The sequence below is a fragment of the Scleropages formosus genome, chromosome 19 (genome assembly GCF_900964775.1).
Source record: "Scleropages formosus chromosome 19, fSclFor1.1, whole genome shotgun sequence".
NCBI classification, from domain to species: domain Eukaryota; kingdom Metazoa; phylum Chordata; class Actinopteri; order Osteoglossiformes; family Osteoglossidae; genus Scleropages; species Scleropages formosus.
In genome coordinates, this window is record NC_041824.1 from 10,205,972 (window position 1) to 10,220,325 (window position 14,354).

The 14,354-nt window shown below is 47.7% G+C and overlaps 1 protein-coding gene across 9 annotated transcripts in view; it reads left to right on the forward strand.

The window, feature by feature from the left end:
* The window catches only part of LOC108931742 (5'-AMP-activated protein kinase subunit gamma-2-like), a 102,235-nt gene that overhangs the window by 42,861 nt on the left and 45,020 nt on the right, over window positions 1-14,354 (forward strand). For 2 of the 9 annotated variants that reach the window (XM_029246433.1, XM_029246434.1), the window contains exon 1: window positions 4,982-5,577. The exons of the other annotated variants lie outside the window; for them this stretch is intronic. In XM_029246433.1, the coding sequence (XP_029102266.1) occupies window positions 5,484-5,577 (94 nt within the window). In that variant the 5' untranslated portion in view covers window positions 4,982-5,483. Of the gene's footprint in view, window positions 1-4,981; window positions 5,578-14,354 lie in introns of those variants that run through there. 9 annotated transcript variants of the gene reach the window in all.

Sequence of the window (14,354 nt, forward strand, 5' to 3'; positions counted from 1 at the left end):
ACCCTTCGCCCGTCCCTGGTTTTGAGAACTTGCCTCTTCCCTCAACTTCTGACGAACAACGCTGCGCTTGGCTTCGGCCGTCCCGGCTCCCCGTGTTCCGCGTGACATTATGCCGCTGCTGTACCTATTATTACGGTATTTACCTTAAACTATTCTAGTAAAAATTGTTTAAATGGGTAAATAGTTGTAAGTAGGTTAACACTGTAAGTTTCTTTGGGGAAAAGTGTCAGATATTTGAATAAATGTATCTCTCCATCAGCAGTTTGCAGCGGTAGACTGTCACTTTATTCAAGGACGCAGCGGCCGTGTCTCAAGCGGCATTCCAACCCGTTCATCGCCGCGGGACGCTTCCGCTAAGCGGCGGAGGCAGCTTGCGATAAGGCCGAGACACGGAGCAACAGAGCAGCTCGTCCTCTGCCGCGATGCAGCGTAACTGGCTGGCGTTGCCCTGCCTTCCCCGCATCTGTCGAGTATTTTCAAAGATAAAAGCGTGTTTCCACTTACATCCGTGGAGGATAAGAAGGGGAGGTCTGGAACGACACCGGAATCCCGAGGTGACCCTCAGCCGCAGCGCCAGCGTCTCGATCCCGACCCTAAACGCGGCCGCTCTGCACTCTTCGGAGCGGGCTGACGAGAGGTGTCTGAGCCACGCCGTGGCGTGCGCTCCTCGCTGGGCGCCATCGCCAGGGGGATTATCGTCTCTCAAGATGACTTTGTAATGATTTCGGGCAGAGACTTTGAGGTACCGTGGAGGGGTCTAAGCCTAGCTGGTAATTGTGGGGGGGAATGGAACGGTGCAGTGCGGAAGGTCCTGGGCTGGTGGAAAAGTGCCTAGTCAGCTGGCTGCATCCTCACCCCCCCCTACGTACAAACACACACACACACACACACACACACACACACACACACACACACACACACACACTCACCCAGCTTTCAGCCCCAGCTGCCAAGCCTGTTTCAGCACTCCGAAAGGTCACTTTCCTTGGCTCTTTGGCATCCCAGCGAGCGGGGGCCGAACAGGGGAGCGTTAAAGGGCCCGATTCCTCCCGGACGGCCCTCGGTGCAGACCAGTGGTCAAGAGAGAGCAGGGCGATCCCGGTCGCCAGGGGAACTTGGAACCGTTTGGAATGCGGTTACTAGGGGAACAAACTGCTGCTTAGCTGGGACGTTTCTCTTCATAATCCACTTTTAAATCAATACTGTTAAATGCAGTTACAGCAATAACAATCCTGTGCTCACGATGGGCGTCAGGGCAGCCGGTGGCGTAACGGCTGGAGCTGTCACCTTGCATTCGGAGGACACGGGTTTGAATCCCACCCCATCGTCAAGGGACTGATCCTGAATTGATACGGCAAAAATTCCCTGTAATACAACTGGGTAAATCGGTGTAAGTTGCTTCGAAGAAAAGCATCAACCAAAATACTTCTTTTGCAGAATTAATGACTTGCTTCTGTATTTTGTAAGTGTGAGCAGCGTATGGGTGAGGTCGAGAGTCCAGTGGTTCTGACCGGGAGCCCAGACCCGGAAGTCCCCCAGGGGGCCCCTGGAGGAGCATCCTGCTTCCGCCACTCACCGTAAACCTGCAGTTTCGAACAGCGAGGTGGTGCAGAGCTGACCTTGTGCGTCTTCATTCTGTCTGACAAACCAAGAAATGTTGATCTACAAACAGAAGACATTATGTCCAGCTATTTCCCAAGCATTAATACTGTTCATTACATGTACAGTAAACCCTTCGTGTTCACAGGGGAATATGAAATTTCCAGAAACAGCTCAAAATAGTTTCCCTATAGACCCAGTAAACCTTTAAAAAAATTTCAAAATTTATTCAGCATTAAAATAATTGAAATAATGAAATAATTATTAAAAACTATAACAAAACTTTAATTTATTTTTAAAACAAACAGTTAAAATAATGAATTAAATAGAAATTTGTTGCGAAGCACGTGTTTCATGTAAAAAACGATATTGACGAAGGAAACCGTTGCGGATGCGAAACGCAATGACCTGCATTCGATGTGGGCAGACTGGGGAAACGGGCTCCACGTGAGCTCGTATACGGCCCTACGTTGGCTACTAGAGATTTAAAAAAAAACTTCAGAGATGTGACAAAATTTTTTTAAAAAGTTTAATTTATTTTACAGGAACAAGCAACAAAACAGTAAAACTTCATAAAAATATGTCAAAATGAAGGATTAATTGCCAAGAGCCTCACCGCAGGACACAACACCAAGCCCTTCTGGGGACGTGACCTGGCAACCTCCTGACCGCAAGCTGGTAGGAGGTACCGAGGTGCTTCCAAAACGCTTTTGAGCCCAGAGAAGGAGACCTGCTTGTAGACAGGGGTTCGAGGCAGATGAACACGTTTTTGAGAACTGCGTCTAAGTGCCCTAAATCCCCCCCGATTTGAAATTAGTTAAATTTCTACGTTCAACTTGTCATGATGGAGCATCAGGTGCAAGGCTGAAGGCGTACACCGAACAGGACACCAGTCCATCACAGGGTTGGCACATTCACACTGTGGGCAATTTAGGCTGGCCAGTTCACTTGAACTGCATGTCTTTGGACTGTGGGAGGAAACCAGAGCACTCAGAGGAAATCCAGACACAGGGGAGTACGTGCAAACTCCACACACACTGAGCAGGGATCGAACCCACATTCTCTTGCACCGCCCAAGTGCTGTGAGGCAGCAGCACTACTGACCATGCCGCCCTTAACCCCAAACCGGTACAGTAAAAAATACCTCACTGTATAAATGTAAGTAGCATAACACTATGAGCTGTTTTGAGGAAAAGTTTCAGCTGAATGAGTGAATGAAAAATAAGCAGTTACACCTGCCTGTTCTCATTAGCGGAGTCAAGCGGAGCACAACCATGTGGCCTCAGACAAAGAGTAGGAGGCTCCTTACACCAGAACGTACCTGCTCTCACCTGCAACAGCCCATGGGGCCTTGAGACCATGAGCGAAATGGGAAGAGGTGGTCAAACCTGCTCTGTGCTGGTGTGGGTGAGGCGGGGACAGAACAAACACCCCATCACCTCTGCCAACTCTGAACCGGAATGTTATACACGGTTTTCTGGAAAGTGCCGGAAGGTCACTTCAGGTTCTCTGCGGCCATGCGATGGTCCTTAGCTTGAGCCCTTCGCTAAATTAAAAAGTGATTTTTCATATCACTTTTTAATACTTGAATTATTCTTTTGATAACAGCCACTTTTATTCAAAATCACACTGTGCAACATGAGCAGGGACACCAACCAAAATAAGAAATCTATATTCCATATTTTTTATTGAACAGTTAATGTCAAGTACTTTGCTAGTACCACAGAGCTCCTTCTCATAGTGGATTTTACATTCATGTTTTTACTGACGCTTCTGTCCACGTTGACTTGTAATGTTAAGCTGCTTACATTTATTTACCCATTAATACGGCCGGGTATTGTTTTACTGGAGCAATTCAGGGTGAGGACCGTGATCGAGGGCTTCGGAGAAGGAGGTGGAATTCCACCCTGGGTCCCTTGAGTCCAAAGGCAGCAGTTTTCACCGTAACGCTCCCTGCTGCCCCTGGAATGAGCGTGGACTGGTCACACATCTCTGATCACCACCACGCTAGCCAGCATCCAAGTGTTTAGGGGAGGGGGGTGTTCAGTCTGGATTGTTCCAGAAGAAAAAGCTGAGCTGGCTAACACCGGTGTGTTTAGGAGCGTGCCGCTGACCTCCGCTCTGCCAGGCCGACACGCAAAGTCAGTCTGGGTATAGATAGAGCTGCTCGTCTGTACAGTACAGTAGGAATGTAAAAACTGGGGGCGGGCGGTAGGGATGTGGTAAATGAGAGCCACCCCTGCCTTTCAAAAAGCGGTGGCTTAAATTTGATTTGCACTGTTTCCAGCACAGTGCTGCAGAACCTTGGAAGTGGTTCCAGTCCGTGTGTGTGTGTGTGTTTTCTAAACATGCCCAACAAATAGATTAATGAGCCAGGGGGTCTTCATCACTTTCTAACACTTGGAATATTTACTAGGGATGGATGGATGGATGGATGGATGGATAGATAGATAGATAGATAGATAGATAGATAGATAGATTAAAGAGGTACATTTTGTTAATCTCAAAGGAAATCACAGCAGGCTGCAGAAACATACATAGAACAAAGTTGTGACACTGGAATGAAGCTGGTGTGAATTAATATCAAATCTGGACAGGCAATAAAAATACACACACACGCAGAGAGTCAGAAACCGCTTGTCCCAAGCGGGGTCGAGGGGAGCTGGAGCCTAACCCCGCAACACAGGGCGCAAGGCCGGAGGGGGAGGGGACACACCCAGGACGGGACGCCAGTCCATCGCAAGGCACCCCAAGCGGGACTCGAACCCCAGACCCGCCGGAGAGCGGGACCCAGCCAAACCCACTGCGCCCCCGCTCCCCCACCCATACTAAAATAAATAAAATAAAAATAAATAAACATTTGGTAGTGTAGAGGTTGTACTGCCTTTGGAGGCAAAGATTGCAGTTTTGAATCCCACCTCTAGTCGTTGAGCAAGGTACTTAGCCCGAATTGCTCCAGTAAAATTACCCAGATGTATAAATGGGTAAAAAATTGTAACTAGCTTAACATTGCAAGTGGATTTGGAGAAAAGCATCAGCGAAATAAATAAATGCAAATGTACGTAAATGTAAAAAAGGCCGTGCAGACGGCTGATACACCTGCTAGTTCCGCTCGCCCAGATGTTAATCGACAGATGCGTGCGATACGGTGGTTCGCCGCGCACGGAGACGCGTGTTTGTGTGTGAAGAGAGACTGGGCGGGAGGGCGAGCGAGAGTGAGAGAGCAAGCGAGAGAGCGAGAGTTACACCCCAGGAAGCCGGTGCCGGGGGGGGGGGGGACGAGGGGTGGAAGCAGGGAGCCAATCACTGCCAGAGATTGTTTGTGAGCAGGGTGGTTTCCTTTTACAGCCTCCTGCCATGCAGGCTATTTTAAAGAGGCCTCATGCACAGCTGCACATGACAATCTGCGTCGCGAGCGGCAGCGGGACCAGGGAAAGCGAGACCGCGCTCGCGCCGAGTTGACCGCGCGCCTGCCGAACTTTCGCAAGGGGTGACCGCACTCCTCCCGGACTCCCGTCGAGGGGGAACGTGTTCGCCTTCGGATTTTTATCGCCGCGCTCGTTCCTCATTTCCCTCTAGTTCTCCGCGGCTCGGTTCAGGACCGGCCCCCGGCTGCGGGTCCCGCGCCCGTCCATCCTTCCGTACATCCCTCCGCCCATCCCTCCATCCATCTACTGACCCACAAAGGAGTATGATCCAGCGTGGGGGACATCTGCTGTGCGGTGGTCCTCAAGGAGGTGCGCTGTGGTGAGCGGCGGCGGCAGCGGTCGCAGGGGGCGCAGGGGGCGGTCCGAGGAGCTACGGCTTCTCCGCCCGATCTCGAGGCATCCGGAGCTGGGTATGCCCATCGCTCACATCAGTCCCTCGACCCGCCACATCACCCGATGAAGCGATTCGGCAGCCTGCGGGGGAGCAAGAAGCGCAAGGACCAGGAGCGGCGGATGGGCCGGCGGCAGTCCGAGCCCCACGGCCCCCTGGGTAATCAATGCGGCTTCGCTGTCTGTGTCCTAATAGCTCATCCGATGTGCCGACAGCTTCGTATGGAATTTTGCTGTAAAGGCAGGGCACGCGTGAGGGAGGTACCGGGTCGCGTGTAGCGTTTCGGAGCGCCCTGCCCGACTGTAGCACTCATCAGTTAAATCAGATGTGTGTTCAGGTGAAAATTCAGGAATGGGGGAGGGGGGAGGGGGGAGGGGGGGGGCGTGGACCACACCGGCAGCGATGACGGCGCACACACCCTTGCAGTTGGCAGGGGACAGCCGCAGGGGGTGGCATTCCTCATTAATGGCCTCTTGACGCCGCTCCAGTGTTTTAATCTCTGATGTGAATGAAATATTTGAAATGCTGACGATCCCGAGTAGTAGACTACAGTTTCATTTCGCAGTGATCCGGGCCTTTCCTGTAGTAAATCTCAACAGTGTTTGGGGGGGGTTGTTTTGACAACAGCTGCAACTTTTGCAACACATTACGGTTCTACTGATAACGATTACTTTTATTTCAGGGCAGAAATCAGAATGAAGGCCGCAGGTGTAGTTTAAGGTAGTCTAATGCATGTTTCTTTGACGCTCTTCTCCAAAGTGACTCACAATGTGAAGCTGCTTACAATTATTCAGAAGTTCATACAACTGGGTAATTTTACTGGAGCTTATTTAGGGTAAATACCTTGCTCAAGGGTACTGCAGCTGGAGGTGGGGTTCAAACCCGTGACCTTGTCGTCCAAAGGCAGCAGTTCTAACCAGCTTGCCCCTTCAAGTCCATTTCTGACCTCCAAGGACATATTGTGCCATTATGGGTTTTAACTCAAAATAAGGGCCATGTGGAAATCTGGGAGGAGCTGGAGGCTGAGGAAGGTCTCACGGGGCAACCGTGACACCCGTGCCTCCGAGAAGGGTTCGATGTAACGTGATGGTCCCTGTGGTGTAGCCCAGGGATGGTGCTGGGTTCAGCTGCTAGCAAACCCCAACAGGCACACACATGTAAAGTAGCACAGCACCCTCTGTGGGGCCACTTCTCAAGGGGTGTACCTTCTTTTTTACTTATTAACACCACAGCAGAGGGGAAACGGTACATTGATGAGTACAGATTGCAGATATCGTCCGTCCGAACCGCTCACCCCATACGGGGCACGGGGAACCGGAGCCTAACCCGGCACACAGGGCGTAAGGCCAGAGGGGGAGGGGACACACCCAGGACGGGATGCCAGTCCGTCGCAAGGCACCCCAAGCGGGACTCGAACCCCAGACCCACCGCGCCACCGCACCCCCCCAGATTGCAGATACAGCCACACATAACACAAGGGCAAAATATTACAGTATTTCACAAGTATGATCACATATCCCAGTCCAGTACGTTCAGAAAGGGTCTTAAAAAATCTCAGAATTCCTTTCCATTGACATGTTGATCAAATGTTGATTTTTCCCGGAGAAAGAAATTAAACCCGTTGGTTACCCACATATTTACAGGAGAATCCTCAGCTGCTGATCATGACAGTAATACAACAACGCTACCTTGTCGAATGTGTGAGGGGAATGAGGCGACTTTCCATAACGTCATCGAAAATAGAATTTGGGTCGTGGTTTAACAAGGAATAGATGGGGCAAATCAAAGTTTTTCTCAAGGGTTTTTTTGAACGGTCGAGTAAACCCCGTTCCAGTGAACTTGGTTCCCACAAGAGATGTGTCAAAGTGCCATTTAAATCATCCCATAAACGCGCACTGGAGTGGCGTAGAGTCTATGGATGAGCGTGAAGTTTTGTCCCTGTGGAAGACTTCAGTGCTTTGTTCAGGGCTACGATGTTCCTCAGAAGCTATGTGTGTGTGTGTGTGTGTGTGTGTGTTGCAGGTTGTCTTGTCCTGATTATGACAGTAAAGGGGGTATTTTTTGCTCTGCCTCTGTGCTGTCCTATAAAACTGAGCCCGTGTTTGGTCTGGGTGCTGTGGATAGAGGCTCCGCTGGAGTTTGTTTAGATTTAACCATGGTAAAAATGTCAGAGCAGAACCATGTCCATGATATCAGGTTCAAGGGTACTGTAGCAGGAGGTGGGATTCAAACCCGAGTCCTTTGGGTCCTTCAGGTCCCAATGCAGCAGCTTTGACCACTATAGTACTTGCTGCCACTGTTTCATTAACCGATGGAAGTTTGACCTGTCAAACCCTCTGCTTGGTGCTGTGCAAGGCATTCTGGGATATGTGACTGGCAGCGCTGTGAGGTCACTCGGAGGTTTGATGCTGCTGGCTCTCGTCCCACACAGTCAGATAGGGTGAGGGTCACTGTCAGCCCCTCAGGCCACGCTTCACGTTACCAGTTTCCTTGATGGACCGCTGTGCTCCATGGCAACGAGGGGGAGGGTCCGTGCGGTGATGCAGACGCCGGTTGACCGGTCTCGGGTTACTCCTGGTGTACCGAGCATCAACTGACACTGCAGGCACTCGCACCATCTTGTCACGGTCACATCTGGTCATTGAAAATGACAGGACAGCTCAGCGGAGGCCCAGTTAGCTTACAGGGAATTGTGGGAAAGCAGTACAGTTCGGACTTTACTGTCCTTCTTCCCTTTATAAAGCATCCCTTATACTATAACAGTGCCAGCCATACAACTGGAGTGTAAAGATCATAAGGACTGTAGTCTTGTAAATCGATCAGATATACAAAGAGTAAAAAAAGTAATGTTTAAAAAAGGAAATTATCTCTTTGCTTTAACTTACATGTCAAATGTAATGTCATATTACCTGAATATTTTAAACAATCCAATAGTAGTTTTGGAATTGAGTTAATTAGTGAAAATCCACGAACGCAAAATAAAATCCCAATCCCCTTCCTCGGTGTCCACAAGGCATGAGCGACATTGCAGAGAAAGAACCCCCGGACCACACGCGCTTCCGTATATGTCTCCAGATGGTCAGAGTCAGAGGTATGACGCGACCCATGGCACAGCTTCCCCGAGACCCCTGGGACTGGTGCTCCAGGACCGCTCGATGACCGTGCTCCCTGAACTTTAAGCGGGTCTGCTCAAGTCCCCTCTATTCCTTGCTTGGTTTTAACTTTAATTAAAACAAAAAACAAACAATGACAATGAGAAATTCTGGGGACATCCACAAATACGAAGCAAGGATAACAAATCAGTGTTTTTCACAAACGCTCCAGTCCCATTGTCCAAGTTTGTTGTCCGAAAGTGCGAGAGTGCGAGTCCACGAGTTGTCATAAAAATGAAATGATATTTAAAAGAAGAAAATTCATCATTAGGATCATCCATATAGAGAGTAGTGCAAATATAGACAACTACAAAATGCTATTAAGACAAAAAAAAAAAAACCCACAAGTCCTTAGATTTCAGTGCAATTTTGAACAGTACGACTTTCTATATAAACTTATTGAAATCCTCCTACCTATAATAATAATAATAATAATAATAATACCAATGACATGAAACAATGATAGTAACAACAACAAGTGATAATTTCAGCAGGAAACTGTTTTACTGTTTAATAATAGTAACCCCAGTGGTAGAAAACGGAAGGAGAAAGAAAGACGGGGGGAGAGAGAGAGAGAGAGAGAGAGAGAGAGAGAGAGAGAGAGAGAGAGAGAGAGAAAGAAAGAGAGCGAGCTTCTGTTCCTTCCTAACATTTACTCAGCACTATTCATCAGGCTGTGCAACATGTCTCATTTTATCGTAAAGGTGCTTTTATAAAAAGAACTTTTGAAACGATTTTTGGATGCATCTTATAGAGAGACTCTGCAGGGCCTGTCTTATGTTACCAGCTCGGAAACAAGTCAGCCCTGTGCGCTATAATAAGGCTTTTACGTACCGGGAGTGAATTAACCGTAGAGCTGAACATCTGCAGATAATGGAAACGCAACCCGGAACCATGTGTTACTCCAGTAGAACACAGTAACATATGGCGTAGTGGTTAAGGAATTAGACAGAAGGTTACTGGTACAAATCCTGGGAGGCGACCTCTTTCTGAACTGCACTGCTGAACTGAAAGCTGAATTAAAAATGCAAATTACGTGCCTTTGGAGGAAATGTCTCGTAAGCAAATGAATAATGCATCATAGCACGTCCTGTCCATGCAGAAAAGCAGAGGCCATTAATATTCCTTTGTAGTTTTACTTCAGTGCTCTTTTGTCAAGAAGTAAGTCATGGTGGCGGCTTTTTCTGGAACAAACTGCAGTAGATTTGTGCTCCACGCTGCAGAGGTCATCTGTAAGTGTATCTGTAAGCACAACAGAGCTGCAGGCAGGGTGGTAAAGTGGTTAACGCACCATACCTTGGTTGAAGGTTCGGGGCCCTGGAGGGATGCATCGCTGCGCTCTTGAATCCAGTCCTGCAACCTAGAAACAAAAGTTTTAAGTTATAAATTGCATTTAAGGGCAGCACAGTACCACACTGGATAGCACTGGAGCCTCGCAGTCCCTGGGCTGTGGGTTTGAGTCTTGCTCTGTCTCTTTTGAGTTGCATGTTCTCCCTGTGCTCGTGTGAGTTTCCTCCAGGTGCTCTGGTTCCCCCCCACAGTACAAAGATATGTGTTCTATATGAATCGGTGACTCCAAATTGCTCGCAGTGTGTATGTGAGCGAAGGAGTGTGTGTGTCTGCCTTGTGATGGACTGGCGTCCCATCCAGGGTGTACCCTGCCTCGTGCCCTGTGTTTCCGGGATGTGCTCTCGACCACCGCATCCCTGCATTGGACACGCGGTTATTGATAATGAGTAGATGGATATATGCCACTTTGAAATTGAGTAATTTAATTTAATCGTTACTTCATAATGTGAAGCGGATGGCTGTGATGAGCTTGCTGCGGGAGGGATGCCCCGTTGTGATGTGCCCACTGGCGCCTGTACCCCTTCTGACCTGGTGTTTGGCTAGGAAAGCAGCACAGCACTTTCCGCTGTCTCTCTTTGCACACCAGAGAATGCGAAAGTTGGATTTTACCGTCAATCCCCCCTCTCCACCCCACAATGCCCTGCACTGGCAGCACTATACAGTGACACCTTCTGGAGACTCTGGTCTTGCGAGATCAGGGACGAGGGAGCCCGTGCTTTGGCGGGCGTGAACAAGATTAGCATCTACCAAGCAACCAGCGTTGAGTCTTGCTCTCACACCTTTGCTCACACAAGGTCACGCCAGTGTTCCTGAATGAAAATGCATTTTCATTTAAATTCATTTAATTGCGTACCTCCATCAGTCTCCCAGCCTGCAGTTGAAATGCCGGCCAGTTTTACTGAAAGAGGCGCGAATCCTAAGCCAACTCTCTGGCCTCAACATCAATGGGACCTTGTTGGGTGCCTGGGGGGACCGCTGTACACGCAGTGACCTCCAATAGCAGTGGGCTTTAGGGATAATCTGGTTTAATCTATGGATTGGGAGCCATTGACTTATTGCTGGCATGTTTCTGGCTTTGTTTGAAGACATGATGCAAGATCAGAGAACACCTCATAATGCACCACCTAGGGACGGAGTCCTGAATCGCCAGTCTGACCGATGAAAGAAAGGCAACCTGTTGTTTGCCCACCCGCTCCCTGTGGTCTTCAGCTGGGGTCGTCCTTAAGTCACTGCTTTGTTTACCCTCCTCGATACTTACTTACCGAAAAGAAGTCTTACAAAATTGAGAAGGAAAAGAAAAGATTTTGTTCCGTGTTGTCTTTTAATAAACGATAAGCCTTATATTTCAGAAACTGGAATGCAGGTTTTGCAAAGATGAACTTCAATTTCAGACAGGGAATATACTGTAAGCCTGAATTTGATGGAAAAATAAAATTATACCTGTAATTAATTCTTTATTGACAACCACTCGACCAATGCAGGGTCATGGTGGTCTGGATTCTATGCTGAAAGCCTAGGATGCTGTCCTGGATGCAGGGTAAGTTACACAATGGGCAGGGTGCAAAGCATTGCAATTCATTTCTATACACAGTCACACAGTAAGGCAGTTTTTGAGCACTTAGATTTACATTTACATTTATTCATTTAGCAGACGCTTTTGTCCAAAGCGATGTACATCTCAGCAAAAGTACAATTTATGCATTAAATTAAGAGAAGGAGACATAGCTGCAGACATGAAAGTCTCAAGTAAACCTAGTTTGTTCCCTACCACTTGCTGCATCGAGGTTCTTCGTTCGAGTAGGTGCATAAGACACAGGGTAGACAAATCCCGATACCTTCCTAGCAATTTTTTTTTTTTTTTTTAAATATTATAAGATACACAAATGAGCAAGTACAATGCCAGAGTAATGGCAGAATAAAGGTTGTATCTAGGGATGCTTATGGAGTTACAATGCATGAACGGTTACACCATAAATGAGCTGGAGAGATCTTGGTGGAAGTGGATCTGGAAAAGATGGGTTTTCAGACCCTTCTTGAAAACAGACAGCGTTTCCGCAGTTCTGAGTGACAGGGGAAGGTCATTCCACCACAACGGACCCAGAACCGAGAACCTCCGAGCTTTGCCTTTCGTGTGCGGGGACCACCAAGCGAGCAGAACTAGATGAGCGAAGGGACCTGGCTGGGGTGTACTGGTTGATCAAGTCCTGTAAATGGCCGGGAGCAGTTCTATTGATGCATCTGTACACGGCAACCAGGGTTTTGAATTTGATTCGGGCAGCTATAGGAAGCCAGTGCAGAGAGATGAGTAGAGGAGATACATGGGAGTGCTTTGACAAATCAAACACAACTCATGCAGCAGCATTCTGTAGAAGCTGCAGAGGTTTGATGGCATTAGCAGGAAGGTCACACCAGAGAGTTGCAGTAGTCCAGACGGGAACACTTGGAGGAAACCCACACTAATGTAGGGAAAACATGCAAACCCCGGGAAGACTGAGCCCGATTCAAACCCACGTCTGAACATGCAGCCCAGGTGTTGCTGGAAACCGGTCTTGCTCACTGTGCCACCATGCTGCCCTCTATGTTTTATATACTGTGATATTTAACTTTCATTGCATGAAAAATTTGTACACAGCCTTTTCTTGTTGCCAAGAGTCAAGTAACAAATTGTATAAGATACAAGTGTTTTCCATATTACTTCTTTATTTTTAATAGCCTTTCCTTCATTTAATGTCACTTTTAAAGTTTATGTTTATTCCATTTCTAAGGAAAAACTATCTGTGTTTTTGGTCCTGACCAACAGGAGTTAGTAAAGTGCACCAAAATACAATAAGAGTTTGGCAGCACCTTAATTCAACTCTCTTCCATAGTGTTTACAGCTAGTATCTGGTATTTGTGTGTCCTGGTGATCAATAACATGATGAGGTATATATTTACGTGGCAAATGGGTCAAAAGTCAGGAACTAGTCGGAGTCTGTGGAGGTAATGTATTTTTATTCCCAGTCTATTGATTAAATTTTTTTTTGAATGTAGTTCTAAGAGTAAAATGTCTTAGATTTTTTTTTCTCCAGTTATCATAACTACATTTTTAATTCTTAAAGAATCTAACCCATGAATAAATGAAAAGACATCTGAGTATTATTAAGGATTTATTCATTGTGCCTTAGGATGTAAATGTGGCTTGGAGTTACAAACAGAATGAATTACGAACAGACTTCTGGTCCCACTTGTGTTGGGATGCCATCCAAATGTCATCCAAAGACTGTTTACCTTCCATGCTTCAGTGCCACTGTTGTGGTCGAGGTAACCGAGGTGCCGACACAAGATACAGGGGTCTTGTTTACTAGAGGCAAGGAAAAGCTAAATATAGGACGGTAATTTTTTTCAAGGATTTCAGGGTATTGTTTCCTCAAGAATTTCTAGGAAAACTTAACTCACCTGGGAGGGTTTAAAACACTTCATTGCCGTTCTGACCACAGTAGTGCTGCAGCGGGTCAGAACTGTTCTCGTGGCCCAAGTGTGGACCTGAGCGTGTCTCTCTGTTCTGTGCACGGTGATAATCATGAGATTAGGGCCCTTTTTACCCGCTTCAAACGACATCCGGAGCTTTGGGTCTGAGCTGAATCCGAGCGCTCCGGAAATGCCAGCATCCCAAAGCCCCTCATCTGAGAGCCCTGTGACATTTCCCTCAATTCTGGATGATCATTCTCCACATTTCACCGTGTAGGTGCTTTGGCTGTGTGATGCAACCAATCTTTTCAAAGGTGTGTATTTTCACTTTGCATGTACAGTCTCATTTCACTGCTCACTTACATTCACATTCATTCACTTAGCAGATGCTTTTCTCCAAAGCGACTTACGGTGGATGCTATATAGTGTTATCAGGCCACGCACCTTATTCACCGCGGTGATTTACACTGCTAGATACACTACTTACAAAGGGTCACTCATCCATACATCAGTGGAACACACACACACTCTCTCTGTCACTCACACACTATGGGGGAACCTGAACAGCATGTCTTTGGACTGTGGGAGGAAACCAGAGCACCCGGAGGAAACCCACACAGACACGGGGAGAACATGCAAACTCCACACAGACTGAGCAGGGATCGAACCCACATTCTCTCGCACCACGCCGGCTCTGTGAGGCAGCAGCGCTACTCACTGTGCCACCCACTTGAGAACAGTCCATAGAAAAAAGATCTTCCTTTCTTTAAATGCTTCATTTTGAGATGGTGTACTTCGCCAGGCACCTCTAATTTGCTCCCAGAACTTTCTCCAGGAAAGATTTTGGCATGTTTGGCATGTTGCTGTCAGGCTTTCGTATGTCTCTCGCTCAGTGGGGTCCTGCTGGGTCTCCTCCCATACAGAGAAGAGAACATCTTCCCTGCAGTGAAACATGGAGGAGCTTCACTGAGGTTTTCAAGTCGCTTT